Here is a 12,223-nt window from a genome sequence, read left to right on the forward strand (position 1 = left end):
AAAAATTACATGTGACACATAAAATTGAATCTTAAATTATTTATTATTTTCTCTGTTTTTTTTCTTTTTATAATATCCCTTATAGTATCCCTTTTCTTGGGCATAAAATGCACGGCTCCTTTATATTTTATTACTTATATAATAAATAATTTAAAATTCAATTTTGTCACATGTAATATTTGCTTACTTCTATTCATTTTAAAATATTTGAAATAATGAGTTAATAAAAAAAAATTGGAAAAAAAGATACGTTGAGAATTGAACCATGGTTTGTCTCTATTCCGCTATCGCTTTATTCACCTTACTACGCGTAACTTATGACACCTATCAGTCTTCTCTCTATTATAACTTGCCTAGTCTACGTATTTATATTTGACTAGATTATCACGTGGTATAATGTATAATAATCAATATAATACATGTATCGAAATCGACGTTTGTTTATGATAATGTAGATCTTCCCGCTTCCCGGCAGGGGAGCCGGCACGCGTGCCAGACTCCTACATTCACGAGAGAGAGATGAAACCTTGCCCTGTCATCGCACGCTTCCCGGGCGTTCTGCGTTCAGATGAGAATTATTCTTACGCCGTCTCGTGCTAAATTATCATTGTAACGAAATAACGAGGACCAGCGTTTTGACTCTAGTATTGAATTTCTGAAATTTACTCCGTTTTTATCAGAAATGTAACGAGTTTTTTTGGAAAATTATTCTATGAAGATTGTGATAAATTTTAAACCAAAGTTTGCGTCAGCTGTGTAAATAATTGTATTTAAAAACGTTGTATATATGTCGTTTGTATAAGTATAATTCGTACACAATCATTATGTTCGCTTTAATTAATTTGTGCATATGTCTTTACTTATTTCGATTTGCAAGTAGCTCGACATTGACAGCACCTCCTCTGTCAGCTCTAATAATTGCGTTTGAGAGCGTGCACGATTTATCGTTACTTGCTAATACTTTGTCGGATCAAGGAATCGACACGACGTTAATAATACCGTCCTATGCTGCTAATGATCTTTATAATAATCTAATTGATGTTGAAGTATTGCAACTGAATGTTAACTTTGATAAATCGATGTCTGTTGATACTCGTGCGTTAGAAGCCTGCAGTAGTCTCTTCAAAGATGAAGAAATATTAAAAAAGATACAGGAATTTCAATCTACGTTTACCATATTTCCAGCATTAAGGTATATTGATTTTAAGAATATTCAAATTTAATTTTTATTTTTATTTTATAACTCCACTATTCTATATATATGCATATGTATGTGTAAAAAACATTATTAAATCAATAGAATATTAATATTTTAATATGTAACATTGTATTATAATAGATCTTTATGCCTGTGCATAGATTATATCTATTTTTTCATTATTTTTAGACACGACGGCTGCTTACTTCCATTTGCTAAACATATCGAATCCATTCCAGTAATTTGGATAAAAAATCCAGATGAAGAACTATATGCCTTTGAATGTACCAGAGTTGCTCTGCCGATACATAGTGGTGGATTCTGGTCGAGACTCTCAACAAGTTTTGCAGGAAGATCCATATTCTCTACTGTTAAAAATGGCTACCTAACTCCTGCTTTAAAATTAACAACCATACGCCTACCAGATGTTAATTTCGACTTGGATCATCTTTATTCTGATGTCCGTCTAGTACTCTGGGGAGCTGATACAGTGTTGCGTTCCAATTTTGCATTTTTGACACAATTACTCGTAGAGGTTTGTAAATTGCACATTGTTTTTTTTCTATTATCTTACTTGAAATATTTCAACTCATATTTCCAAACTATTTTGAAACTATAATGATTTAATTTAATCTGTTTAAAATTGTTTTAAACAGGTTGGCTGTCATCATTGTAGAGGTGCACATCCTTTATCAAAGGATTTACAAAAATCAATGGTTGAACATAGAATGGGCACTATTGTTGCTCTATTAGATGAGAATTACGAGACTTTGATACAAGAATTGGCAAAGAAATTGCCCAAAGGCAGGGAAGGTCAAGCTGTTGTATGGAAAATTGACAAGGATGATACAAATGTCGCTGTGCCAGAGAATCTTTTTATTCACAGAGATATCGACCGACAAGACCTCATAGGTAAAATATAATTAATTAATTATATTAATCGAAAAATATCCTGTTTTATAAAATATATTATATATTATATTTGATAATATATAAAATATATTATATTTGAGAGAAACATTAACTTTATGTGACATAAAACATTTTAATATTAAAATTTGATTACAAGTTATGAAATAGTATGTACATAATGCTATAATACTTTTTAATGAAATAAATCCTCTTACAGAAACGGTCTTTATTTCTCTCCCACAGCAACATATTTAACAGCAAAAGGAAACAATGAATCCAAACGTTTACTTTAATAGAATACGTGTCTGGCGAAATGCGCGGTCTCCCTAAAGCACCATTGAATTGGACAATCGCACGAGGATAATAGCATGCGAGCACATTCACCTTCCTTTAATACTGACTCCATTGTTTCCAGGTTACAGCCGAACCCGAATAGTATTGAGTCATTGTACCGATACGGAATTCTTGGAAGCTGCCTTTCACGGGACACCCGTGATATGTCTGCCGAGGGACACGCACGAGTCTCTCAATAGTGCCCGCGCAGTCGAGTTGGGCTTTGCACGTTCCACGGAGGACGCTTATGTCTCCGCCGAGGAGATAGCAAACATGGTGCACGAGATACACGAGACAGCCGCTTATCGCGAGAACGCGCGAAAAGTCTCCTTGGCTATACGCGATAGACTCAATCCTGCCTCCGACAGGCTTGTTTATTGGCTGGGTTACATAGCGAGAACGAAAGACGACAGCAGAAAATTTCACAGACCAAAGAGCCATGCGAAGACACTTACAGAGGATATCCAGTTCTTCGTCGGTCTTTTGGTAGGCGTGATCTTCGGGATCGTCTCCACGGGCAGCGCGGTGGTCATGCGATATCTAATTACGGCCAACAAAGTGCAAAAATCAAAGGGGCGATATACACGATGAACGTGACGTCGAGATTTGGCATACAGTTGTGGTTTGTGGACATTTCTGTATATGTATATTTATATAAATGCACGTAGAATACAGGTACATACGAATACAAATATTTTACGAACTAGGATTTACCTAACTAGTTTACGAACTAGTTAGAGCGCGAAGAGATGTTGTTTTATTATTACTATTATTTTTACGAGAATATACTTTCTCATAATACAATTGAGAAAACTACGAATATAATGATGTGATGTATTATCGTGAAGAAAATAAATTACACAGTTTCAATACTGATTTCTGTATGTCGTTGACATGAGCGTTCCTTCGTGTTCACGTTTATCGCTAAATTCTTATAATATTACGGACGAATCGCGATGTCTGCTACACATTGCTTAAGGTCGTATCCTAAACAAATAAATCATAACAGATATATGTAACTTCGCGAAATAAATAATATATTAGTGGCTCATATTCACATGATGTAATATTCACTACGCGATTTTTTTATTATCGAAGTTTCATCTATTAATTAATTAGATTTTTTAAGCAATTTTACATGTATATGTGTAGAAATTTACTAATACATTCTAAATGTATTTGTCCATAACTAAATAATACACCAATGTCGCGTGTAAGGATACCGTATTTGAATATATCATTCTTTTATAATAATATAATAAACTTATTTCAGCAAATTGTTAGAGACGTTGTAGATTCGTAAGTGTATTATTGCATAATCTTTAATAGCTATAAATATAAAATAATAATATAATAATTTATATCTATATTTTCTAAAATAATAATTGCGCGATGCGTTATGCTATTATGATTTGTTTGGCCGAGAAAAATGTATGAAAATTTGCTGTGAACATGTCGTGACAATGTCGACTAATATGAGTTAGAGAATTTGTAAAATGACTAGACTGCCGACATAAATTAACACGGCATACGATAAAACGGTCATTTATATATAAATGTATATGTATATTAAATATATAAAAACAGTAACGGAAGAAGACAAAAGAAGATGACTTATATATTTCATGTGAATCGCGAAGAACGCAAGACGCAATAATTTTTCTAAACGAAGCCGATAATGCTTACATATATATATATACAACGATGATTATATTCGTAGAGTCTAGAAAAAACGGTGAGACATTATTTACATTCATTGGCAAAATTGTTCCCGATTCGTGCGAGTCAAGGCGCGAAAAATTGGGGATAATTTTTGCTTCGCTCGAAGAAGTCGAGGAGACGCTTCCGTATCCCTCGTGATTCGCATCGTTCATTCTCGTGCCTGGCATAGCGATTCTTGCTCTGTATTTGAGCAAAATGAAAATTCTATGCACTAGAGAGCATTGATATATCCTATATAGCATCTATGTTCAAAAGCCATTCACAGGACATCCTGAAGATGTCCAATCGCCCAAAGATGTCTTCTGGATAATTTCTGGACATCTTTTGGATATGCATGCTATGTGGGATATATCTGTGAAACATATCGTTAAGATCTGTATCTCGATATAAATAGGACACTCGCGTAATCCTATGCGTCATCGCGTACGCTAATATGTGCAAGAGCGCGAGAGAAGTAGTTTTCGCGCAATCATAGTTTTTGCTTATATGCTTCTACTCTTTTTCTTTCTTTTCTCGCTCTCTTTCCCCTCGTTGTGTACGGAAACAATAAAATTGGCACATCAAGGTGCGATATGGAGCATTGCGAGATGCGTAAACATGTCACACGGAGAGAAATCTAGATAAAATTTCGATGAAATCATTTATCATTCGTTTCTTGCTAAAAAGAATACGTGTATATTAATTACAGAGAGAGAGATATATATATAGATGTGTAAAATAAATAAATATATATCTATATGTATAAATATATATATATGTATATATAATATATATATTTATACATACATACATATATATTTATTTATTTATTTATTATATATATTTATACGTATATATATATATATATATATATATATATATATATGTATATATATTTATAGTAATTGAAAAAGAGGGATGATAAAAACTTGTGATGTCACACAATACGTTCGCATTGTTATTTCAAAACTCGAATTGTCAGATCACGCGACTCCGATGATGCAAAGCGAGCATGCGTGACATGCGTGTTAATGTGTTCCTGGAATATATAAATCTCTCCTTTGCGGTACGTCCGAGTCGAGATAATATTACGCGATTAAATGTAAATTAAAGTAACACATTGACTTTCAATGCATTAACGTTCGCGTAAGTAATGTGGCACCTGACAGTCAAACCATCATGATAAGCCACGCAACAGCAACTTCGCAAGCATATCGTTACATTAGCCGCACGATAATAATAATACTGAGAATATCTTGATCATTGGGGGACTTTCACTCGAACTTCTTTATAACTTCTTTATAGATAAAAACGTATCGTAGCTGTTGAAAATGATCTTTAAATCGATAGATCATACATATACATATATGGGTAACAATGAAGCAAATATTTTCAGTAGAAAGTATAATCAAAATCTATTTTATAAAAGGATGCGCATGTATCGAATTATAATATACAACTCGTATAATTTGTCAAATATATTTTTTATAGTTTCTTACAGAAGCAAATACTTTAACGTTAAGTTTAAGCGAATTCACTTTCGAAGTATTTGCCTCAATAAGAGCGTACACTGTGCTTTGCTTATGCGATCAATAGCTGAAGGAATCGAACTTACTACTTGATTATATCAGGTGGAAACAGCATCGACATAACATATCGTTGTTTAGCCTCTTTCGGCGTTATTTAACGAGGATATACAACGTAAAGCAACGTGACAACGATTAATTAAGTCAAACTTAAAGAATGAAACATGAGCGCGTTCCTATAAATAGGCCGAACGAACTCCGGAATGCATTTATCGTCTAGTTACACACATGCTCTTCTCGTGTATGTCGACACAACTCGCACTTCACTTGACAGCACCAGACGAATCGACACTTGCATTTCTCGGTGACATCTCGCACTCGCGTCTGGTAGCCTCGGCCGCAGCATAACAGTCGGCATCCGTCAAGACCAAGAGACGTCCGATTGCATACTCTTCCTCGTGTACCGGGAATGCTGAGTCTGAAGAGAGAATAAAATGACATAAATCGCATAATAATAATTTGTAAAGATAGAAGAACAATATAAAGCGGTAGCCATTCTAGCAAGAATCTTCAATTAATTTCAATTAATTCCTTAGACAAAAAGAACTCTTGCATTTTTCAAAATTATTTCATTTGATGAAATAATTAAATTATTTTATATGATGAAATAATATAATAGAATGAGATTTAAATATATGATTATATTTTCTACTTATATATTACTTTATATATTTTCTTCTAAAATTTTATTGTATATTTTTTGTGGTTTATAAATATACTAATATATTAATAAAAAATGCTTAATACAATATGCTCTGTACGATTTCTTCCAGCTAAAATATACATTTAACTTTTGCGTTTTTTTGAAATTGTAAAATTCGTATAATATATAATAGTTAATCATGTAATAATTACTGATGCAAATAATATTACTAGAAATTTCAACATAACTGTAACTGGCAATGTGTTTTTACACAGCACGAATTCAACTCACGTAATATTTCTTTCACAGTAATCAGGACTGTCCTCGAGATAAACTAAATCCGTTTTGTTTGGTCGTTTAAGATCAGGACGCGCTGGTCTGAGTCTGGGTGCTCTTCTTCCACCGCGTTGAGCCAATCGTACCAGAGCGGCACCCTCGTGTAAGGCTGCCAGAGCGACTCCGGCCATCCTGAATGCCGGAAGTCTTCTCCAGCACACACGCACGCTACACGAACCGGACATACCTGTCACAAAAAGGAGAAAAGGAAAAAAAATTAATGGAGCTAATCGATAGATGAAGAAAGAAAGGTATAAAAAAGTCGCGGAGCGCACTGAAATTATATCTGTTATGTAAAAAAATTATGATACATTATGTTTGTTAAGGTACAATCATCCAAGGATATACACAGAAGACATTCTTATTAATGTCTCGTTACCTACCGTGACATTTGCATACACGTTGCATCCTAGAGCGAATTGCACGTCTACCAGCCTCGCTATCGTGTTTCCTCATCAACTGACCAGCCAGCCCCTTCGGTCCATGCAGAACACCTTCCTTCACCGGTTCTTCTCCACTATCGGACCAGTCTCGCGAAAACTTTTCACCAAAGTGTATATCCTACGAATAATATATTTTCCTAAACAATTTTTATTTACAAATTTAACGGTAAAACATATTGACAAAATTATTTAACAAATATCTAAAAAGGAAAAACGTTTCTTAAAAACGTCCTTCCAAAATTTCTTTAACGGTACAAACATACTGACAAAACATATGGTCAAAGTCATTTAACAAACAGCTGAAAAAGAAAAACGTTTCTTAAAAACGTCCTTCCAAAATGTCTCTATTATCTGAGTTTCCTTCATTGTACGACTTTAGTAATGAGCCAACAATAGCCATGGAGATTAAGAGAGTAGAGTCTAAACTTGCGAGGATTTCACATAGAATATACTAGTTAAAGACCTTCAGCTTTATAACTTCAGGAACAGCTTTATAGCATGATATTCATGGTAACAAATGTGTAATACGTGATAAAAGTTTCGTAACATTGAGTTAAATAAATGTACACCATCATTCAAAACTTTATATTACACGATATAAAATTTTATAGTATTTTAGTTAAATTATATCCTTAAATTATATGGTCCTCTTTTAAAAAGAGATACTACTACTCTTAAATATATTATCTTAAATATATTAATATTTCATATTAAATATATTAATATTTCGAGTATATGTGTACTTTATATGTTTCTTTCGGATGTTTTCCGATAAATGTCAACAAGCTGAGATTATACTGTGCCCTCTTTACTTTCGCTGTCAGATGCTGTCTAAACGTAATCCCTTCCGTGAGCAACGTCACTCTCCCTCTTTCAAACGGCACCACACACGTCGACTTACCGATGACAGCCTTCTATAGTCAAGTCACTGAGTAAGAGCGATTTAACTGATACTTATTTTTATAAATAAATACTACGTTTAAATTCGCGTTTTATTTCGAGATTGCACAAAAAATATTTCAATATTTTATTATTGTATATATCGAAAAATTTTGAATTACGTGAAAGGAACTATTGCTTATATATTATCTGAATCATTTCTAATATTTATTAAAACAATATTCTGAATTGTATTTCTATATCAAATAATTTACGCGACGGTTTTGATGATTTAAAAATCGCGGCGTCGAAACTTCAAGTCGTTCATGCATACGTCACGCGATAAAGGCGATACGATTGGCTTGCTGCTTCGATATCTCGAGAGAAGCAATTGCGATTCTCGAATCACCACCAGTAGTAATAACGCGCGGCGACCAACTCGATCACGCTCCGTATTTATCGCGATTGTTAATTGTGTTTAAATGAATTTTCCGTGCGAAAGATTCTCGCGAGTGCCTCGTCAAATGCCGGAGGACATTTTGTCGTGACGGAATTAAGTTTTGTGATTGCTGTTACAAGACATTTTGTGTAATTTCAACATCGACAATCCACTTCTGGGTGCCAAAGATGAGCCTGCTTAGCCGTTATTTCCTCGTCGTAGGGCAACAGTATCAAGTATGCACATATTTCGTTTTCTAATTAATTAAAAAACATGCATTTATTTTCCAATTAATTGCGATATCATTTATGATTAAAAATAATACTGTTGAAGTACCAGTAATAATTTTATAGATTTGATAAATAGCAGAATATGAATCTTTATGTCTTACGTCACTGTCGGATATTATATATTTCTCAGGATTATTCGAAATTAAAATATAATGTATTTAAAAAAATTGTTATCTAATCACGCGTGAAAATTAAAGTGTAAGATAAAGAAATTGTAGAGAAATCGGATATATCCTAACGATTAATAAATGTATTTTGTATCTTTGTCATACTCCGTTAAATCTAAACCGTTATATTTGAAATAATTTTCGCGGTGTTACCGACAATCGATTATAAAAAATTTTTATCCTCGAGCTCAATAGATAATTATAAAAATTTCGCCGATCTCGGTCGATAGGCCAGTTAAAGGAAACCATGACTGTTGATTGTGTCAAGTATAGCGAGAGTGTAAACATCATTATCTCTGAGAATCTGTCATTAGTTATCCTTGGCATTTGTTCACCGAACTTAGCCTTGTTAAGATATATCCGATTTCCCCGCAATTCTTTCACCTTTTCTTACACCTTAATTTTCGCGCGCGTGATTAGATAACTTTTTTAACGTAAGCTTCTCATCATGTGATGTTTCCTTGAAATAGATGTTAAAATAGGAGAAGCAACATGACAATTAAAATGGAAAAAGTAATTGTTGAAAATAATTATTTTTCGCGAAATTATTTTTCTCTTGCAACACGAAATTCGAATTAATTAAATTAAAACTTCCACGACTGGCATAAAGATATAAAAAAAGTGTTAATTATCGCATATTAAATTCATATATAAATGCATGTCACTCAAGTTTGATGCGTCATAAAGTTATGCTAACATTTCTTATGGAAACACTATTATTAATTTGCAAAATCAAAAATGATAAAGTTTAATAATGACGCTTCTAACATTTCTTATGCGACTAGTATTATAAATTCGCAATTAAAATAACTGTGACTCATTTTTATATATTCGAAACGTAAAATGCACACAATTTAAAGATATTCCAATTCGTGAGTGCTCTGATTATGTGATAGTATACACGTATACATGTAATTATCTCTGCACGTGTCGCACACGTGTATGTGTACGCGACTCGTCCTCAAGTAAGTTACGTGTCCGGATCGTAAGGGGAAAGAGCGGTGTGGGTTGTTGCAACTTAACAAGCTTAGCTCCCTTAATCCCCTTGTAAGCCGGCAATGTCTACAAGGGGTCAGCCGTTCGCATGAAACGCATCCGTTTACTGTGCCCGAGCTTTGTCTTCAAGCTAATAGCATTAAAATTCGCGTCGAAAGAAACGCCGGTGAAAGACGACAAAGAAAGAGAGAGAGAACGTCGGAAAATCATCGATGCGCGCGGTCTTAATCATTTGTAGCGCAATCTTGACACGAATATACCATATTAATCATAAATCAAAATATGTAAAAAATGATAGTACTTAATATTAAATTCATAATATTAAACATAATATTAAATAATAAGTACATAATATTAAATAATAAGTCAAAATTTCTTATATAAAAGAGGGTCTAAATTTTGAAGTAATAATGTGAGTGAAATATATATCTAATAAACAAATATAATAGATAATTAGATCTCTAATATAAATCCAAAATATGCAAAACAGTCTCATAAAATTCAATAGATTTTCTTCAAAAGAGTTCAATTATTATTATATACGGTGAAGAAAAAAAAAGATTCATGAATGATTAGACAAGCCATGGATAAAGACTTAATATTAAATTTTTTTAATATTAATTTTAAATAATAAATTTTTAATATTAAAAAATAAGTCAAAATTTCTTATATAAAAGAGGGTCTAAATTTTGAAGTAATAATGTGAGTGAAATATATATCTAATAAACAAATATAATAAATAATTAGATCTCTAATATAATCCAAAATATGCAAAACGGTCTCATAAAATTCGATAGATTTTCTTCGAAAGAGTTCAATTATTATTATATACGGCGAAGAAAAAAAAAAGATCCATCAATGATTAGACAAGCCATGGATAAAGAAACATGATAAATGTGTGAAAAAATATAGCACTCTCACCTCGCTGCATCCTCCCCATTGCCAATTACTCGGACGTCGTGATCGCACTCGATTGTCGCAGGAGCAATCGGTGAGCTCGCCTCTGGAACAAGCTCTCGTGACACTGTAAGCGACCCCGGCTGCTGATATGGCATATATGAATGCGGCCTCTCGACTATCTGCGAAACGTACGCATCTTTTTGTATCACACGCTACATAAGCCAAGGCACTCGTGGAGGCACTTGATGTTGCGAGCATTGGCGCAAGTAACTCTAAGAAGCGAACATTCGACACGCGGTGGCCCGTCAAGCATCGAACCACATCGTGAGTACTTACTGACTAACGTGACGCCGCCAAACACGTTCTCGGGATTTTCCGGGCTGACGGAACAGTTCCATCTCGCTGATCTAAACTGGTGCTGACACTCCTCTATAGCGAGCCTAGCGCCCGCACTGACTGCCTGTAAGACGGTGAAAGCTATAAGAATATCAAAAGAAACGCCGCTTTCGGATATTTAAAAAAGAAACGTTTACTTTACCATATCAAACAAGCCAATTTTTAAACAACTTTTTTCAATCTTACGTCTGTAATTCTATAAAAAATTGATCGATCATATAATTTTATAAATAAAAAATTTATTAAAAATCAACATCAAAATTGAGAAATATAGTGGTACATGAAAAAATTAGTTAATTATTGATATGAAAAAATTAATTTATTATTTAATTAAATTTCTCCATTAAAGAAATATATCCGTTGGCTTTTTATTAATAAAACTTTTATCAGCTGAATACTTTTTTTTATTTTACAGCGAGAATAATTAATAGTATAAAAAGTATATTATTACTGAAAATTGCTATTTAATGATTGACTGTATATCATGAAATTAATATACACTTTGCTGGCTTGCAGTTTTAGTTAAAGAACCTGCAAAAACACACGTGACATGATTTTAATGTCCATATAAATCGCGGCCAGTATCATCTAACAATAATTAACGATATCAACGAACATTCCGTAAAGTACATCGATGTAAAGTTTGACCGCCTCTTAACGGGTTTGATCGCTCGTTAAAAAATTAAACTTCGACAGTCGAATTGACATATGAATATTCATGTTCGGCCCTTTCGTCGGCAAAGCTAGACTCGGAAAGGACCGCGCTGTCGGCAGCGTTCAAAGAAATATATCGTGCTTCAGGTTTACCTAGGTACACCTAGATAGATTTCTGGACGACCCGCTTCCCCTCTTTTCTCTTCCTTCACCCCCGACATGTTTTGTGCATTAGGGAAAGGTAAATGCGATTTCGGGGCTACGTGAACGTTCGTTCGGTCCGCTCGTTTTGTCACGATCAGTGCCGAAACTAAACCGCACTATTACCACCGATCGAAAGACAAATTTGT

General features: G+C 33.7%; 2 protein-coding genes across 5 annotated transcripts in view; one reads left to right on the forward strand and one right to left on the reverse strand.

The window, feature by feature from the left end:
• Positions 1–378: 378 nt before the first annotated feature.
• On the forward strand, positions 379–7,195 carry LOC105259400 (UDP-glucuronosyltransferase 2B14). Of its 4 annotated transcripts, XR_003122454.1 has the most exons (6): positions 379–1,192; positions 1,388–1,733; positions 1,855–2,110; positions 2,526–3,065; positions 6,736–6,960; positions 7,036–7,195. XR_003122454.1 is itself a non-coding variant. In XM_025406351.1 (5 exons), exons 1-5 carry the CDS (start codon positions 713–715, stop codon positions 3,032–3,034), a joined length of 1,467 nt encoding a protein of 488 aa, XP_025262136.1. In that variant the 5' UTR covers positions 380–712; the 3' UTR covers positions 3,035–3,517. The 4 variants fall into 4 exon arrangements, 3 of the variants coding, with proteins under 3 accessions (XP_025262136.1, XP_011269604.1, XP_025262137.1); XM_025406351.1 differs by lacking the exons at positions 6,736–6,960; positions 7,036–7,195 and having other exon boundaries at positions 380–756; positions 881–1,192; positions 2,526–3,517; XM_025406352.1 differs by lacking the exons at positions 6,736–6,960; positions 7,036–7,195 and having other exon boundaries at positions 381–644; positions 881–1,192; positions 2,526–3,517.
• Positions 5,429–12,223, reverse strand: part of LOC105259399 (protein Wnt-1) — a 40,880-nt gene continuing 34,085 nt past the window's right edge. Inside the window, exons 3-7 of the mRNA XM_011271301.3 lie at positions 11,160–11,283; positions 10,845–11,002; positions 7,093–7,270; positions 6,665–6,896; positions 5,429–6,148 (exon numbers count right to left, since the gene is read on the reverse strand). Of these exons, the coding sequence (XP_011269603.1) occupies positions 5,947–6,148; positions 6,665–6,896; positions 7,093–7,270; positions 10,845–11,002; positions 11,160–11,283 (894 nt within the window). The 3' untranslated portion in view covers positions 5,429–5,946. The remainder of the gene's footprint in view (positions 6,149–6,664; positions 6,897–7,092; positions 7,271–10,844; positions 11,003–11,159; positions 11,284–12,223) is intronic.

The sequence above is a fragment of the Camponotus floridanus genome, unplaced genomic scaffold (genome assembly GCF_003227725.1).
Source record: "Camponotus floridanus strain SB8 unplaced genomic scaffold, Cflo_v7.5 scaffold14, whole genome shotgun sequence".
NCBI classification, from domain to species: Eukaryota; Metazoa; Arthropoda; class Insecta; order Hymenoptera; family Formicidae; genus Camponotus; species Camponotus floridanus.

Coding starts and splice junctions, on each gene's coding strand:
- LOC105259400 (XM_011271302.3), top strand. CDS start 825: ATGTTCGCTTTAATTAATTTGTGCATATGTCTTTACTTATTTCGATTT. Junction 1,193..1,387: donor ACCATATTTCCAGCATTAAG/GTATATTGATTT, acceptor CATTATTTTTAG/ACACGACGGCTGCTTACTTC. Junction 2,111..2,525: donor CGACCGACAAGACCTCATAG/GTAAAATATAAT, acceptor CATTGTTTCCAG/GTTACAGCCGAACCCGAATA.